A 16,887-nucleotide genomic window follows, 5' to 3' on the forward strand; every position below is an offset into this window, starting at 1 on the left:
TGTGTATTTTTTCAGTAGTTTCTGAACAAAAGAAAATTGTGGATTTTCATGACTACTAGACAGACACACTATTAACTGTAATTCTTTGAACTCTATTAAGAAATGGAGATAGCTAGCAAAGTAAAGAAACAGCTGGAAAAATCAAGAATTTGCTTTAAGAAAAAAGGCGAGCATCCTCAATATTCTAAAAATAGAGGTATTTTTCCTGTTAAGAACTATAGACCTTTCTTTATAATGATGAGTTTCAAAGAGTCAGATATTAATAGAAACATCTTTTTATATCACTCTTTATTCCTTCTTCAAAGGAAGTAACTTCCAAAGGAACTGGTCGGCCCCACACGAAGAGAACTTACCCTGTGATTATGGTTTTCTGTTTTCTAATCCCTCTGCTATACACTTTTAAAATAATTCTACTTGATGAACTCATCTTGTAGTACTTTTCTCACTATATTTCTTTTGCAAGTAGAATAACTTAGGGTAGTGTGGTGAAGACCAGGCACACAAATTAAAATTAGTAATTTATTTTGCTATAAAATTCTTTAATTTTAGCTGTACTACTGATGAGTGACATAAGGATATAAGAAATCTAATTAACTTCACTGCTGACTTCTTAAAAATATCAACTTTTGTGTCTGGGACAATATTGTTTTAAAAAACAAGAAACAACAAAATTCCAAAAACAAACAACTGAGTAATTTATTTTAGCCAGTTATTTTAAACTTACCACAAATACCAACTTTCCAACATTTGTCCAGGGGAAGTCATAAAGTAATTGTTTCTCTTCATCTAAATTCTGTGGGAAGAATTATAATGCATATAGAGTTACTGATGAAACTGACAGACACTAAAATTGCTCTAATTTATCTCCCAGAAAACTAAAATACATTAATTAAAATCTGAAAGAGGTCCTCACTCTCTTTGGACATGTGCAGACAGTAATTAAAAGATTAGTGATACGACTCAGTAGTTTCCGGTTCCTGAGTGACTGCATCATTAACTGGCCCTTTCAAGGCAATCTTTCCTCTTTTGGCCTATCCCTAAATTTAAATAAAAAGTCCGAAAGACTCAGGCATTCAGGAGATGAGACAAGGTACTCAGACTTTCATCCTTGGATATTTTGCTTACATCGAAGAAAAGATACCCTGATACTCTCCTAGCTCTCCCAGAAAGAGGCTTTTTCTCGCTCTTGTCAATGGCTGTAGCACCATACCACCTGCTTACTCAGGGACAAGCTTTATCAGAAAATGAATATGTCATCTTTAGAACTATAAATGCTCCAGAGGACAAAAATATACTAGAGTATATTTAACGTCAATGACACACACAGAAAAAGTGATGAACGTGGGCCAAACTTTGGCTTTTTGTTTTCTGTTCTGGAAGACTTGTTACTACATGGTTTAGACTGGATCCCTTTGTCTATCCCACATCGTCCACATCTGCGCACACGAATGGGAAGCAACGGCCAATCCATGGCCACAAAAGGTCCGGTGAAGCTCTCACAGGACCACAGAGGCACACTGTCACCGTGAGACAGAGCAGTACCTATTGGACACTGAGTTCTCGCCTTTACTCACCTGGAAAATCTGTATTCCCCGCATGGTCAGCCCGAGGGTCAGAGAAGCTTCAATCTCCCTTTTATCCTGTGGGAATAAAATTTTATGAAAATGTCTACGTTAGAACCTTGAATATCATGTCATAGTTACTGAGATGCACCAGACTTTATATGTTAAAAACTGGGTAAATCTCCCAGCTCAGAAGCTAAGATTACAGGCAAGCCTAAATACTTAAGTGTCTCTCATGAGGACAAATAATAAAGCTGTAAAAGTTTTATATTGGTTAATTTTTTTAAAAAAGTACTTATTTTTTAAATGTTCAATTATTACTTACCCAAATGGTATACATTCTACCAGCTAACCCATAAACTATAAACAATAAATTATAACTACATAAGGAAAAAAAATTCTCCAATTAAGAATGTACTCAGGTGGGAAGAGATCAACCAAAGAACTTATATGCATTTATACATAACCCATGGACACAGACAATAGTGTGGTGAAGGCCTGGGGTGGGGGGTGGGCTAGAAGGGGTCAACGGGATAAAAAGGGGACATATGTAATACTTGCAACAATAAAAACTTAAAAAAAAAAAGAATGTACTTAGAACTTTGACCACATCTTTTTAAGTGCTCATCTGTAAAAGTATATATAAAATATGAAGTATAAAATAAAAGAGACATAATATTATTAACTAATCTAGTCTCACTGTAAGATTTCTCAGTAAAAACAATAAATATGTACAGATTTTTATTATAGTGCCATTTCCCCCATGAACATGGTTAAGAAGTATTTTTTGAAAATGCATCCTCACCAGGCACAGGAAAGAGAAGACATAGCCTATTTTTACTCTTTGGGTTGTTTTTTTCCAACCAACATATTTTTATATCACGAAAAGCACATATAGTAAGAGAAACCGATCCATCACTATGAGTTTAGGCCAATTTCCCTTTCAAGGCCATTCTCATTGTTTCCTGAAGTAAGACTGTGCTCATAAAAACACTGGCTGTGCATGTATGAGGTGTGCAGTACTGGAAAGGGAGCACAGAATTCTTTTATTTTTTTTTTCTTTTTCAGGTCGTTTCCTATCCTCCATCTACTTTATTTCCATTTTGTAACCAGGCCTTAAATGAAGCACTTTTAGTGGCTGCCAGTTGACTTCTCCGAAGAATAAAAATTCTGCCCATGAGGCAATAATATCTATTTCCCACTTCATTCAGTTACATTACTATGATTAATTATCTCATTTTAAGCAGACCAGAGTCATTTTCCATGCCATGTAGAAGTACCGCACTTTAAGTAAGTTTGAAAGATTTTTACACAAGATAAATTGAGGATATCTACTTCACTAAATGGTTCTTAATAGGATTTTAAAAATTGATTTTTAGAAAAAGAGAGAAAGAGAAGGAGAATGGGGGGGGGGGTGGGAACAGAAACATCTATTTGTTCCACTTATTTATGCATTCATTGGTTGATTCTTGTATGTGCCTTGACCAGGGATCAAACCTAGAACCCTAGGGGATGCTGCTCTAACTAATTGAGCTACCTGGCCAGGGCCAATAGGATTTTTTTTAAATACTAAATTTCCTTATCAAATAAGAATCACTAATGTACTAGACCAGCCATGGGCAAACTATGGCCTGCGGGCCGGATCCGGCCCGTTCGGCTGTTCTATCTCGCCCGCGGAGCCGAAAGAGCGGAGGGTTCTCTTGCTCTCCCCTCCGCTCCTTTACTTTGAATTTATATTAGTTCACACAAACACTCCATCCATGCTTTTGTTCCGGCCCTCCGGTCCAGTTTAAGAACCCATTGTGGCCCTCGAGTCAAAAAGTTTGCCCACCCCTATACTAGACACTCCACCTGGTTATTTCAGATTCATTATCTCTTGGATTTTTCCCAACCTTGGAAATGTATGGAATCATTCCCACTTAATAGATGTCCCAGGATTACAGTTATATTTACTTTGGATCCAGTAATAATCAGTGGTAATACAGGGTTTTTAAGTGACTAGAGGCCTGGTGCACAAATTTGTGCCAGGGTTGGGTCCGGCCAGCCCACCCTGATCGGGCCAGGCTGGCTGGCGGGAGGGGACATGGGAGGTTGGCAGGCCGGCCCCACCCCAGATCAGGGGGAGAGGGAGAAGCGATGGGGGGATGGGGAGGGCAGGGGCGGGGCCAGCTGGGAGGAGGGGCTGTGGGTGGTTGTTTGAACTCCTGGTTAAGGGGGGGAATTTGCATATTAGCCTTTTATTATATAGGACATCTGATTCCAAAGCCACAGTCTTTTCAATACATTATTAATATTTCTCATACATTTTAAAATTATAAGCTGATTGTCAAAAATGTCATTTATTTGAATTTTCTCCTATAAATTGTCACAAAGAAAATTTAAGGGGAAAAAAAAAACAGATAGCTAAGTCCTTTAGGAATTTAGCCAAAGATATTATGGAGCTCAATTATGCCTTTCAAGGATGACAGGGCATTAAAAGTGCACCTCTTAAACATGGAAGAGAGAAGAAACACCAACCGTTGGTTCCTTTCTAAGTTTTCTGAACCAGGCAATGTGCTCACCATCAGTATATCCAATGGTCTAGTGGTGCTAATCTTACCGCAAAGGGTATGGAGTGATACCAAGCATAGTAACAGTGACAAAGGTAACAACTGCTTGAAGCACCTTTTATCCATTGTCCTTTACCTATTCAATGAACCTCAGAGGTAGGTCATTACCATCCCCATCTAACTACGGGAAACTGAAGCAGAGAGGTTAAGTAACTTGTCTAAGGTCACATGGTAAGAGGTGAAGCTAGGAGTCAATTCCACAAGTAAGGCTCAATAGACGACACTCTGAACCACTTCATCCTATTCAGTTGGAGAATATACCTCTGGATACATAAGTGGGGATTCAGGAGTGAAATATGGCCATGAGTGGGGATGTGCCTTGTCTTAATGTAGTGTGAGGGATTCCCTGCAGAGCCTGGCCCCAATTGTTATTTGGGTGTATGACCTCTGACCTCTGAAACAATGAGGCTAGGGATACACAGGACACAAAAGGGAGTGATAAATATCAGAGAGTTCGGTGGAGAAAGCACACAGGCTCTATTTCAAATAGACCTGGGTTGAATCCTGATTCTGCCCCTTACTAGTTTTGTGGCCTTTAGTCTGTTTCCTCATCTGTAAAATGAAGATTATAGTTCCTATCTTACAGAATTGTGAGGATTTTTTTTAAAGGATAAATATAAAGGGTGCCCCATAAACATAGGACTCAATAAGCACCAGCTGTCATTGTGATGCTCTAGTTACTAATGCATACGATGCTGTATGACTTCACTTTGGGGAATATTAAAAACTACTGATCGAAGAAGTTGCCAATGTCACTCCCCGAGACAGAAATGCAGATTTGGAGAGGAGAAAAACAACCATGGTATCTCTTTTCACTGAAAAGCCAGGTTCACAATATGCAGCCCCGTGTTATTGCACCATTAGAACCACGAGAGCCTCCATCCTTCTCCCAGGCGGAGAAAAAGCATCACCCACTCCAAGATGACCTGTAGTGACAAGCAGCGGGTCACACGAAACTCTTTTAAAAGCCCTTTAAACAGTGACATGAGAGGTTAAATAAAAGCCCCTTGTGATGGAGAAGGAGTTTTTTCTCAGAAGCAGCAGGCGCGCGGTCGTCTGTACCTTATACAATCTGTAGTAGTGAACGGCCACGTCGTCCAGCCGGACGGCCTCTTTGATGTATTTAAGATGAGCCTCGGAAGCGGTCAGTGCAAACTGATCTTTATGCATGTTTGGAATGTGCTTCAGGATGTAGTCCTTCCCTCTCTTGGCAACAACCTGTTGGAATACAACGGGCATGCAATGCAACATTTGTCGGGGGGTGTACATACCCTCACCCGTAAGTGACAGAAGAACAAGGACCTAAATAAACCATATAAACTAGCTAACATCCACTAGAAAATTCCCCCTTTCATTCTGTTTTCACCATCGGTTATAGTACTAGGCTGAATCAGCTAATACTCCAAGTGACAAAGTCAATGGAGCTGCAGTATTGAATATCTAAGAAGAAAAATCACAAGAAATGGGAAAAATATGTTCTCTTGGTTTTCAACTCACCAAGAACCAAAAAAATATCAAACCAAAAACAAAACCATGCAAACTTGCAAAATTTTGTACACATCATTGCTTCTCCTTGCAAAATTACTGGTACCATGAAATACATCTCCTGTCAGCACATCTTTAGGTTCTGGATCCTACTTAACTCTTCCAAAATCACAGCCACAGCGTGGGAGACTCTAAATGTTAATCCCAAAAAAGGCAGGGGACTGTGAGAAATTCTCTGAAACGTGTGGTTTTTGCGTAAGAGGCTGATATGAACAGTCTATTGGAATACTTATGAGAAAACAATTTATTTCATACATGTAATTCACTGTGGCTTATATTTTCTTCAGACAGTAGCCTGAGCTTTTAGATGTCAAAAGTACACAGCATCCAGCAGCTGCAGGCTAAGAGAAAGGTGTTGATTAAAGGTCCTACCTGATTTCATAAGGATTATCAATTGTGGAATTATGCAAAGTAAACTAGAGTAATGTTTAAAATCATCAGAATAAAAAAAATTAGAGAATTTTTAGTTTTACTAGTAAAATGTTTTATAGATACTGACATTTTGTTTCTTTCTATTGAATTAAGCATGATAAGTTGCTGGCCAATTTTCAAGTGTTACTGAGAACTCAAATTACAGATTTTTCTTTCTAGATGCCTTTTACAGGAAGATCATCTATATCAGTATTTGTCAACCTTGTTCAGGTCAGGGAACACAGAGAAAATAGTACTTGTAAGGGCACTGAAGCAGTGACTTTGGTGACCCCAAGGGTTGAGGGCACTGGTACCTGGGCACTCTGGATGCCACGGCACGTTGATGGGAAGCTCCGATGTAAATGCCCAAGGCTCAGTGAGCACCTGGTGACAACTAGGGAATGTAAAGGCAGGCTAATTTTGGCCCAACAGACATTGCTATGTAAAAGCTTGACACCTTTTGTGGTTTCTCTTCCAACAACTGAAGCACTATCAATCGTCAGTCGGTCAACAAAAACTTATATTGAGTACCTTAATGTGAAGTGCTGAGGAAGCAGAAACGGTTAAATTTAGGTCTGGCCTTTAGAATATACCAAGAAACACTAAGTTTACTGGGGTTGGGGCCAAAAGATAAACAGTTATTTGAAAATAAGATGTAAAACACCCCCATCCAGGGTCTTGTTGAGCACAGAGGAGGGGGGCCGGCACCTGTCCGTCTGCCCAGAGGAAGCTACCCCTGAGCTGAGTGTTGGAAGGAGTTAGGTGAAACAGGGAGAGGGGCTGCACAGGCTAAAAGAATTGGAGGAAGGAAGGTCCGAGCGTGAGGCACCACAGCGGTGGAGACACAGGAATTACTGGACGATGCTACCGCTTAAAATTCAAGGCGTGGGACAGTCAGAAAGGAACCTGGAAAGGCGGGCAGGGGCCACGTCCTGCAAAGCTCCTCAGGCATGCTTGAGAGGCCGGCTGCACTCCGCAGGTGACAGGGGAGCCCTGGAGGCTTCCATCGAAGCAAAAGCAAGCCTCCACAACAGGGCTGTTGAGTACTCACAAGAGCTGGGAGGTGGAGGAACAATGGCAAGGAAGGGACGCAATAGATAGACACAAGAGAATCTTAGTTCTTAAGCTGGGGGATGGGTTACCAGCTGTTGATGTAAGAGGACGTTCTGGTTGACTGGATGGGACGGGGAGAAGCAAGGGTGACCAGGGAGGGAGTTCTGTGTGACTCTCAAGTTTCTGGGTGCCTGGGTGGACGGCAGTGCCGCCAGCTGAGATCAGGAACACGGAGGCAGGAATAACAGAACTGAGGTGGTGGGGAGAAGATGAATTTGACTCGGCACATTCTGAATCTGAGATGCCTCCGGGTGAACAGCTATCTCACGGACACAGGGGAGAGGTGGCTGTTAAAAGCATTCAGTTGGATGAAATCTCCCGTGATTGGGACGGGTGACGTGTCAAGGGCGGCTGAGAAATTCAGGAAGTGAAAGTGTTCACTGGATTTGGCCATTTAAAGGTCACTGGTGACCTGAGGGACAGCCCATGAGTGGAGCGGTGGGGTGAGCAGGCAGATGGAGGTGGGTTGAGGAGTACATGTGGGAAGCAAAGAAGCTAGAAAATCATAGAGACATCACTTTTTCAAGAAGTGTTACTGAGAAAGGAAGGCAGGAGAGGCAGCATTTCTTTCCTTTCCTTCCTTCCTGAGGATGGGGGTGCAAACCAAGCATGTCGTGTATGTTCTGGCTGAAGAGCAGAGGGTAAAGGTAAGAGAAAGAAGTTACAGCAGAGACCTGGAGGAAGGACGGGGACAGGGCAGACTGGCTGGGATAGAGAAAGTACGGCTGAACAGTTCATGCTGGAATAACCTAAATTTTCTCGCTGAAGTGAGGAGATGGTGGTCAGAGCAAGGAGTTTACTCACACACAGGGACAAAGGGCACCCCACTTACATGATGGATCGACTTACGATTTCTTGACTATGGTGTGAAAGCCATGTGCTTTCAGCAGAGACTGAACTTCAAATTTTGAATGATTCCCGCCCCCCTCCCCCCCAAGCTAGTGATCTGCAGTTGTCTTCTCTCGTGATGCTGGGTACTGGTGGTGAGCCACAGGGTCACAGGGGTAAACAATGGACACTCTGTGTCCACTGTGTCACCAGCATTTTTTTTTTTTTTTTGCTTTAGTTCAAGGCTTCAAACACACGCCAGGCTGTGTTCAGGCTTCCAGCTGTGCTCACTAATGCTGGGGACCCAAGCAACCATTCTGTTTTTCACCTTCAGGATAGTATTCAAAAAATCACAGGAGATATATTCGACACTTCATTACAAAACAGGCTTTGTGTCGGATGATTCTGCCTTACTGTAGGCGCGTGTAAGTGTCTGAGCACATTTAAGGTGGGCCAGGCTCAGCTATGATGTTCAGTAAGTTAGGCGTATTGAATGCATCTTGAATTAACCATATTTTCAACTTACAATGGGGGTTACTGAGAAGGAGAAAATGCTGCTCAAATTAAGAGTAAATAAGATCAAGGCCCTGTAAACACCAAAAGCAGGCTGGCACACTCCATGTTTCAGCATATTTAGAATGGAGAGCAATCTTCTTCCGCCTTAACTATAAGCCAGCTGCGTCTATGAAGACAGCGCATGTATCACACTCTTAAGAGTTGGCCTTATATTTTGCACATCATGAAGGGTTTCACTGGCCACAAAACATCTGGGTTCCCATTTCCTGAAGCAGCGCCAGTCGCTGCACGATGACGTAGAAGCATGCTAGAGAAAACACTTTAGACTTTGAAAACAGTGCCTACCCAAGATGGGAAGTAAGCCTCCGGCTCAAAGTATTTTCCATAGTGCTTATTCCTTTTGAAGTTCCCAAGGTCAGCCTGCAGGGCAAAGGCTGCCAGCAGGAAATAGGCCTCCTCGCGGAGCACACACTGAGAATGAAGAACTTGTTTTCTCAGGTGCCAGTAATAATAGAATCTTGCTGCTCTGTCACTAGGAAAATAAAAGAAAACACATTTTGATGGTATAATCCAATGGCATGTAAACAGAACCCAAATCCTGCTATCCATCTGCTGACAAGGACTCTTCTGTTTCTGTTCCCTGCTCCCCGCTCCTTCCCCACTCACTGAAAAAAGGGGAGGCTGTAGGAACACCTGATCGCTGCCTCACTGAATTCTAAGTCAGACTACCCTGGCTGCAAAAAGCACATTTCCTAAGACCTGTAACATTCGATTCATTCAGAGATTGGAAAAACGGCCTGAATCCTTCCACTCTAATATTTCATTAAACAAGTATGATAATAGAAGCCTAGGTATTTGTTGTAGTAAAATAATTTTGTTACAAAATGCTGTACACATAATATAAATAAGGACAAATCCGAGGGGACAACCCAACCCTGGCTTTAATGTTTTGCTATTCTTTTTTGTTTTTCAGCTGAGCACATTACAAATACTCGAAGGCCCCTTTAAAAATGTTTATGAGACTGTCTAGAAAAAAAATTTAACTACAAATGGTGTAATTTTTTTCCTCTTTCAGAATGAATGAACTGAAAAATGCTTTCCTCAAATCTTTTTTTTTAATTATTATTAAGTGGGTGTTACTTTATGGGTGTGTTTTAATAGGCACATGTTATGACAACCATGATACTCCTCAAAAACGGAAATACTAGCAGTGCACTCATTACAATCCACTGATGTCAGAAATAAATATAGTCCCCGTTAAACATGTTGAGCAAGAAGTGCTGACTGAGGAAAACATGGTCTAGCTCCAGAAGATGTCACAGGCACATAGGACACCTCTGTGATCAAAGTAGAAATGCAAGGAAAAATGTAGGTGTATATTTAATGTGCTTATTTGCTTCTTTATTTTTGTAGGTTGAATGTTTTTACCTTAGATTCATAGTTCATTAGCGGATGATAATAAAAACATATGGGTTTATTTTAACCAAGATCGTGTTTAAGTATGAAGAGTTTAAAAATAAAGCATTTGGCAGAAACAAACAAAAGAGAATAAAAATAAAGCATTTATGTAATTTTTTTCCCCTTGGCAAGAGTGCTTTTCAGAGCACTTTTTTTTATAATGCTGACCACAGAGTGTTTGGACCAGTTCATCCCAGGGGGAAAGGACAGAAGTATTGGAATAAATTAAACATTTATTAGCCCCAGGCGGTTAATGCCATACTTAGTCGGTAAATTGAGTAAAGTGCATTCCATACTTAGTAGGTAAATTGAGTAAAAACTTTATATAAACTGAGAATAACTAAAAACTTTCTCAGTCTTTAAAAAAATTCTTTATGGACTAATATATTTTACTTTGTAATGTGCCTATGGCGATGATATAAATATTAAGAGCGAATTTCACGTGTAACTCACTAGCCAAATGTATCTGTTGTCTGTTACATGGGGTTTCTCAAAGTTTAATAGGAAATAAGTAAAACTCATAGTTCACATTTCTAGTATTTTCTATCAGCCAACAAGATCACCTCTGAAAGTTTCCAGCTTTGACGCCTCCTAAGCATGCTTTTAAAATAGTGAACTCTGAGTTTGTATCATGGACATAGTATTGTTCATGCAGCCATGTCCAGACAAAGAATCAATTACCTGCCCTTGCCAAACGGCATCTAAGATTCTCACAGGATGACTCCACTGGGCATAATCTTAGCTTTAAAGCTACCGCCAAGAACAGAGTAAGACCCCCACAGTGAAAAGAAAACCAGGCTGTAAACACCCATGCGTTTTTATAAGAGAGAGTTCTTGCTGCTGCCCCACTCCCCGCCCCCCTCAAAAAAAGGAATATAATCCTTTCATCCATTTCTCTACTCTTCACAAGAGTGCTAGTTCCTTCTTGAATGAAGGATCTTTTTGGTGACTTATGTGTTATAGAAAATGTGGAGTGCAGCCCTAGCCGGTGTGGCTCAGTGGATAGAGCGTCGGCCTGTAGACCAAAGGGTCCCAAGTTTGATTCCGGTCAAGGGCACATGCCTGGGTTGCGGGCTCTGTCCAATGTGCAGGAGGCAGCCAATCAATGATTCCCTCTCATCATTGATGTATCTATCTCTCTCCCTTCCTCTCTGAAATAAAAAAATATATTTTTTAAAAAAAAGAAAGAAAATGGGGAGTACAGAGAATGTGAGTCAGCTAGTCATTCACTTATTTAACAAGTATTCACTGAGTGTATACTGTACCTTTATTGTAGGACCTGAGGATAAATGCACATGCAAAAAGATTAAAAAAAATAAAAAAATCCCTTGCCCTAGACAATTTGGCTCAATGGATAGAGCATCAGGCAGGCCTAAGGACTGAAGGGTCGCAGGTTCGATTCTGGCCAAGGACATGTACCTCAGTTGCAGGCTCAATCCCCAGCCCCAATTGGGGCGCATGTGGGAGGCAACCAACTGATGTGTCTCTTTCACATTAATGTTCTCTCTCTCTGTCTCTCCCTCTTCCTTCATTCTCTCTAAAAATCAATGGAAAAATATCCTCAGGTGAGGATTAACAAAAAAATTAAAATAAAATAAAACCTAGGAGACAGCCTGGCTGGTGTGGCTCAGTGGTTGAGTGTCAACATATGAACCACGAGGTCACAGTTTGATTCCAGGTCAGGGTACATGCCCGGGTTGCGGGCTCGATCCCCAGTAGGGGGTGTGCAAGAAGCAGCCAATCAATGATTCTCTCTCATCATTGATGTTTCTGTCTCTCTCTCCCTCTCCCTTCATCTCAGAAATCAAATACATATATATGCTGGTTTGTGTGGGAAGATGAGTGCCATGGGAAAGACAGCTTCACACTCTCTCCCTGTCCTCATACCTGATCAGTCTGCCATTTTCCACAAAGTATTGTACTCGGAAGTGGATAATCATAGGAGGTCCAAACTGGTCAATACCCTAAAACAAAGTCACATAAAAATCAAGCTATTTTTCAAAAGTAATAACTTACCACTATTTACAAGCTACTTTTTAAACACTGAAAGGTTTTATCTACTCCTGGTGAGTGTGGCCTTGCAGCAGGCAGGCAGTGTCCCATATGGATACCAGATTCATGCAAAACCAGGAAGTCATAAAGCATCATTACTGTATCTGATACTCATTCACTGTAATGCCAATGACAACAGAAGGGGAGATAAAAATAAATGCCAGTGGAAATTTCTAGCTGAGATCCAGCTCCTTTCTCAGCGCTGTCCCCTGTGGTGACCATTTGCTCCTCGTTACAAATGTTCTCTTGTTCCTCTGACATTCCACATACCAAATTCTAATATGCTGTTTGTTTATTTAGACATTCATGCTCCTTACTTTGTAGTTAGCTTTGAAGTGGCCTTCCAGTTTATTCTAAGAATTCTTAAATACAAATTGGAGGCTCTAGGATCAGACACTGGGGATTTATTCCTGACTTAGGAGGGTGATCCTGAAAACACTAGGTAAATCCCCATGAGTGCTCCCCCGTGTAAATAGATTTCAGGTTTACTGAAGAAAGGCACCAGCACAATAAAGTAACAAAGTATCAAATGTAAGGATAGTAAAAGTAGATTTAAAAGTTGCTAATACTACTTAGAACATCAGTTTGGACAACTAACACAGCCACAAAAGAGAACATGTACTTTTCCATACTTTTCATTTCAACGCATTATCCCATGATTATTGAAAAGTTATTATCCAGCATTACTTAAACAGATATCCCAAATCTAGTTCTATGCTATAAGCTATTAATACTTCATCAATGTGACATTTTAGAACTTTAAAAATGCATTTCCCTTTCCCATTCTCAACTGCATAAAATGTTGTTTACAATATTTTTAATGTAGAATAGCTAAAATAAACCTTTTAAAAAAATCAAAATAATTTTGCTCATAAATGTAATCTCACCCAAGAGACTTCGTATGGTCGTACCTTGCTGGCCTCTTTCTTCCATTCTTTCGGACAATACTTATAAAGCTTCTGTGACAGCTCCATATACACATGCTCATTATCTGCACATTAAAAAAAGGAGACAATGTGATAAAAATGTTTAATTTTTTTTAAAAAAGAAAAGGATATACAAAGAAACAGGTTTTTTCAAAGAAAGCCTCAAGATTTATGAATGTATTCTGAATTCACATACTATCAAGAAAATGCAACAAGATACTAAGACATAAGTCCTGTGGGTTAGACATTAATGAGGGCCTTTATGAATTACTTTGCTTTTTGTAATACAGCACACATACTATTAAAATATGTAATATTCAGAAGAAATACAGTTTCCTACTTGTACTTAGTTTCAAGGGTCATTACGGCTTACAGTCTAACTTCCAATACTGGACGTTACTTGGTTTGACCAAAACATGCTTTTGTTTAGCTCTCAGAAGACTCTTCCCACAGGGGCACAATAACGAAACAGTGCAGAATCGCCATCCTCACTGCTGTACAAGAAATCAGATAACGCTGATAATAATCACACATTTCAAGTGGGGGGCCTGACCGTGCTTTATGAAGAGCAGTCCTCGAGTATATTCTCCCCGTAAAACACAGCGTGACAAAATAATGAACCATTACTCACACTGCCTTTGGGATTGATCTTGTGGGAAGAGGAAAAGAATCTTATGCAAAACAAGGATGAATGCCAAAATATTTCTTCAAGACGAACAGAAAATACGACTGCTAAAAACCCATGTCAAAATGATCTAAACATGTGAAAACAAGCTAATAAAAAATATAAAAGTTTTTCAGACTTCTCCAAGAGACTCTCTTAAGAGAGATTTATTTCACAAGAAAAGCCTTCAGCATTCCTATCTTGCACAAAAGTTTTTAATCTTTTCTTTTTTTCTCCATAAAAGCTTATTTCTTTTTCTCCAATCCTCACCAAAGGGGCAGGCTCATGGGAAGCTCCACTTAAAAATGTACTCCTTCTGAAAGGGAAGTGTATTTCTTGGACCACTCCAAGGATGACATACTTGACCACACTGTCACTCCTGGCTGAGTGCTGGGGTTCGACTGGAAGAGTGCCAGAAGAGAACAGGAAGGGTGAAGCCACGCTTTGTCTATAACCGGCCATATTGAATCAACCAATGTGAATGGCAGGGATAGGGAAAAGGTCCCAGAGAAAGAGAGAGATGCTTCTTAAATCCACTTATCAGACTGATGAACACCATCGCTCATCTCGCCTGTGTTACTGATTAAACACGAATGGACAAGATCAGACAACCTTCCCGTTGAACCTGATTTGTTTGGCTTGAGTTCCCGCCTGAAGAGGCAGCCCAGTGAGCAGAACAGGCTGCTCACCGTAACAGCACATGCCTAGTTTTCCAGCGCCACTGCCCCTGCCATCGGACAGTCTGACCAGAGCTTTATTCTTTAAGAATTCTCAAGCACACATCAGTCCTGCAAAGCCGGTGGCACAGTAGTTCCCATTCCACAAGCGGGAAAACTGAAACTGAGGAAGTCAAGTGACATGTCAAAAGCCACATAGTTAGCAAGTTGCAGAACCAGAATGAGAACCAGGTCATCGGATTCCTGTTCCAACGTTCTTTCGCCATGTTACAATCTCTCTTTTAAAAAGAACACCTTAAAGACCCTTCTTTTGAATCTGAAGGAAGCTGTAAACTGGTTTTATTAGACTGACTTGTTCAACAACAAAGATCAACCGTCTGCTTATGCGGTAAGAATGACCCTCAGTGCGGAGTAAACGTGTAGTTATTCAGAACCCACAGGGCGCCTTATTTCCTCCCAGGCCCTGTCCTGAAAGAACGACTGAGGTATGTACTGATGCTGGGATGGAGCTGAGCATTTGTGTTTTTATTGCTGTAGCTACCATGGGAAGAAAGTGAAGAGCAAATGGTTGATTCGTGTTCCCTGCTCTGGCCTCACCTAAAAACACTGAAAACAGCTCACATTTGGGAGGAGCAGAGCCTTGCTTACCAGATGATCAAGACACACGTTCCAATCTGACAGATCTAAGTGTTTTATGGTACTAACCATTTTCTCAAGATATCATAAGCCTTAACATTAAACTAATTCCTGTAGCAAAAAATAATTCATAGCCAAGTGTAAATATAAAAACATTCCACAAAAAATTCTCCTTGCCGAAACTGGTTTGGCTCAGTGGCTAGAGTGTTGGCCTGCGGACTGAAAGGTCCCAGGTTCGATTCCGGTCAAGGGCATGTACCTTGGTTGCGGGCACGTCCCCAGTGGGGGGTGTGCAGGAGGCAGCTGATCGATGTTTCTCTCTCATCGATGTTTCTAACTCTCTATCCCTCTCCCTTCCTCTCTGTAAAAAATCAATAAAATATATTTAAAAAAAAAATTCTCCTTGAAAAACTGAACAAAGATATGAAAGGTTTTTGGTATCTAGAAGATTAAATTAGAGGGAATTTTTTTTCTTTTAAATTTTAGAGAGAGAAAGGGAGAGAGAGACCTCAGTGTAAGAGAGAAACATTGATCGGTTCTGACTGAAGCTCTAACCAATTCAGCCACACCAGCCAGGGCCTAGAGAAATTTAAATTACTATTTGAAAGAAGAAAGTTTATAAGAAATGGCTACAGGTAAACCCTGGGACCTTAACTCTAAGGTGGTAGGGTAGAGAAGCCCTTTCCTCGACAATCTTCTCCACGTAAAGTATACAGAGGAAACTGATCCCGTATCTCAAAGTTGTAGATTCTGACTAGAGACAAGAGAAGGGATAAGGAGGAACAAACAGAAAATAAGAGTAAATCCATAGGACACTTTGTTATATAGTCAATAGCAAGTGAATCTGAATAGAGGAAAGTCAGTTTTATTGTGTCTACTTTTCATGCCCAAAATTATAAAACAAATTAAATTACTAAAATATCCAAGCTAATTTCCTTCTTGCTCCAGCTGCTCCCTCTCTTCAGGGAAGCAAAAATCAAGCGTGGTTCATTAAAACGTAAAGGAGCAAACACATAAAATCCAGACTCCTAAAGAGGAAAGAATTTTTAAGTTCAAACTATAATAAGTACATGATCTAAGATTCGAAATCTTGTAAAAAATACACAAGACTTCGGTTTAAAAAATGAATACTAGACTAAAAATGATGATCAGTTTACGGGTATTTTTGGAATCACAATTTCATAACATATGCCCAACTTAAGTGACAGGTATAAAATGTCATTTCCTTTGGGATAGTTGGCTGAATCCATGAGAGATGAGGATAAGACTTACTCTGTATAACACTGAGTCCAAAGAGGTGACAGTCCTTTAGCCTGAGTAGGTCACACACCTGGACCAGCAACTGGTGACACAGAATTTTAACCTACAGGGGAAAAAAAATACAACTTGAGATAATAATTCAACCACATCCACACAGTGAACCACAATTGGGCAATTTAATCTAAATAGATTCCTTGAAAGGATATGCTGACACTAGCAAAACAACTGTTGGTTTATTGAAAGTATCTACTTTGCCCTAGCCAGTTTGGCTCAGTGGACAGAGCGTTGTCCTGCAGACTAAAGGGTCCCTGGTTTGATTCTGGTCAAGGGCACATGCCCAGGTTGCACGCTCGATCCCCAGTAGGGCGTGTGCAGGAGGCAGCCAATCAATGATTCCCTCTCATCATTGATGTTTTTACCTCTCTCTCCCTCTCCCTTCCTCTCTGAAATAAAAAGAAAAAATATATATATACATATATATATATATATATATATACTAGAGGCCCGATGCATGAAAATTGTCTAAGAGTAGGCCTTCCTTCCCCCAGCTGCTGGCGCTGGCTCCCTCTGGCACCCGGGACCCGGGCTTCCCTCGCAGCCCCGACTTTGTCCGGAAGGACATCCGGTCTA

The 16,887-nt window shown here is 40.7% G+C and overlaps 1 protein-coding gene across 4 annotated transcripts in view; it reads right to left on the reverse strand.

Moving 5' to 3' along the window:
- Positions 1–16,887, reverse strand: part of FRMD6 (FERM domain containing 6) — a 75,954-nt gene that overhangs the window by 13,571 nt on the left and 45,496 nt on the right. For 2 of the 4 annotated variants that reach the window (XM_080667242.1, XM_080667243.1), the window contains exons 3-9: positions 16,270–16,360; positions 13,006–13,085; positions 11,930–12,006; positions 8,930–9,116; positions 5,234–5,389; positions 1,575–1,640; positions 725–793 (exon numbers count right to left, since the gene is read on the reverse strand). In XM_080667242.1, coding sequence (XP_080523368.1) covers positions 725–793; positions 1,575–1,640; positions 5,234–5,389; positions 8,930–9,116; positions 11,930–12,006; positions 13,006–13,085; positions 16,270–16,360 — 726 coding nt within the window. Of the gene's footprint in view, positions 1–724; positions 794–1,574; positions 1,641–5,233; positions 5,390–8,929; positions 9,117–11,929; positions 12,007–12,981; positions 13,086–16,269; positions 16,361–16,887 lie in introns of all 4 variants that reach the window. The other 2 variants (XM_080667240.1, XM_080667241.1) reach the window with 1 other exon arrangement.

The sequence above is a fragment of the Plecotus auritus genome, assembly GCF_963455305.1.
Source record: "Plecotus auritus genome assembly, chromosome: 1".
In the NCBI taxonomy this organism is placed as follows: Eukaryota; Metazoa; Chordata; class Mammalia; order Chiroptera; family Vespertilionidae; genus Plecotus; species Plecotus auritus.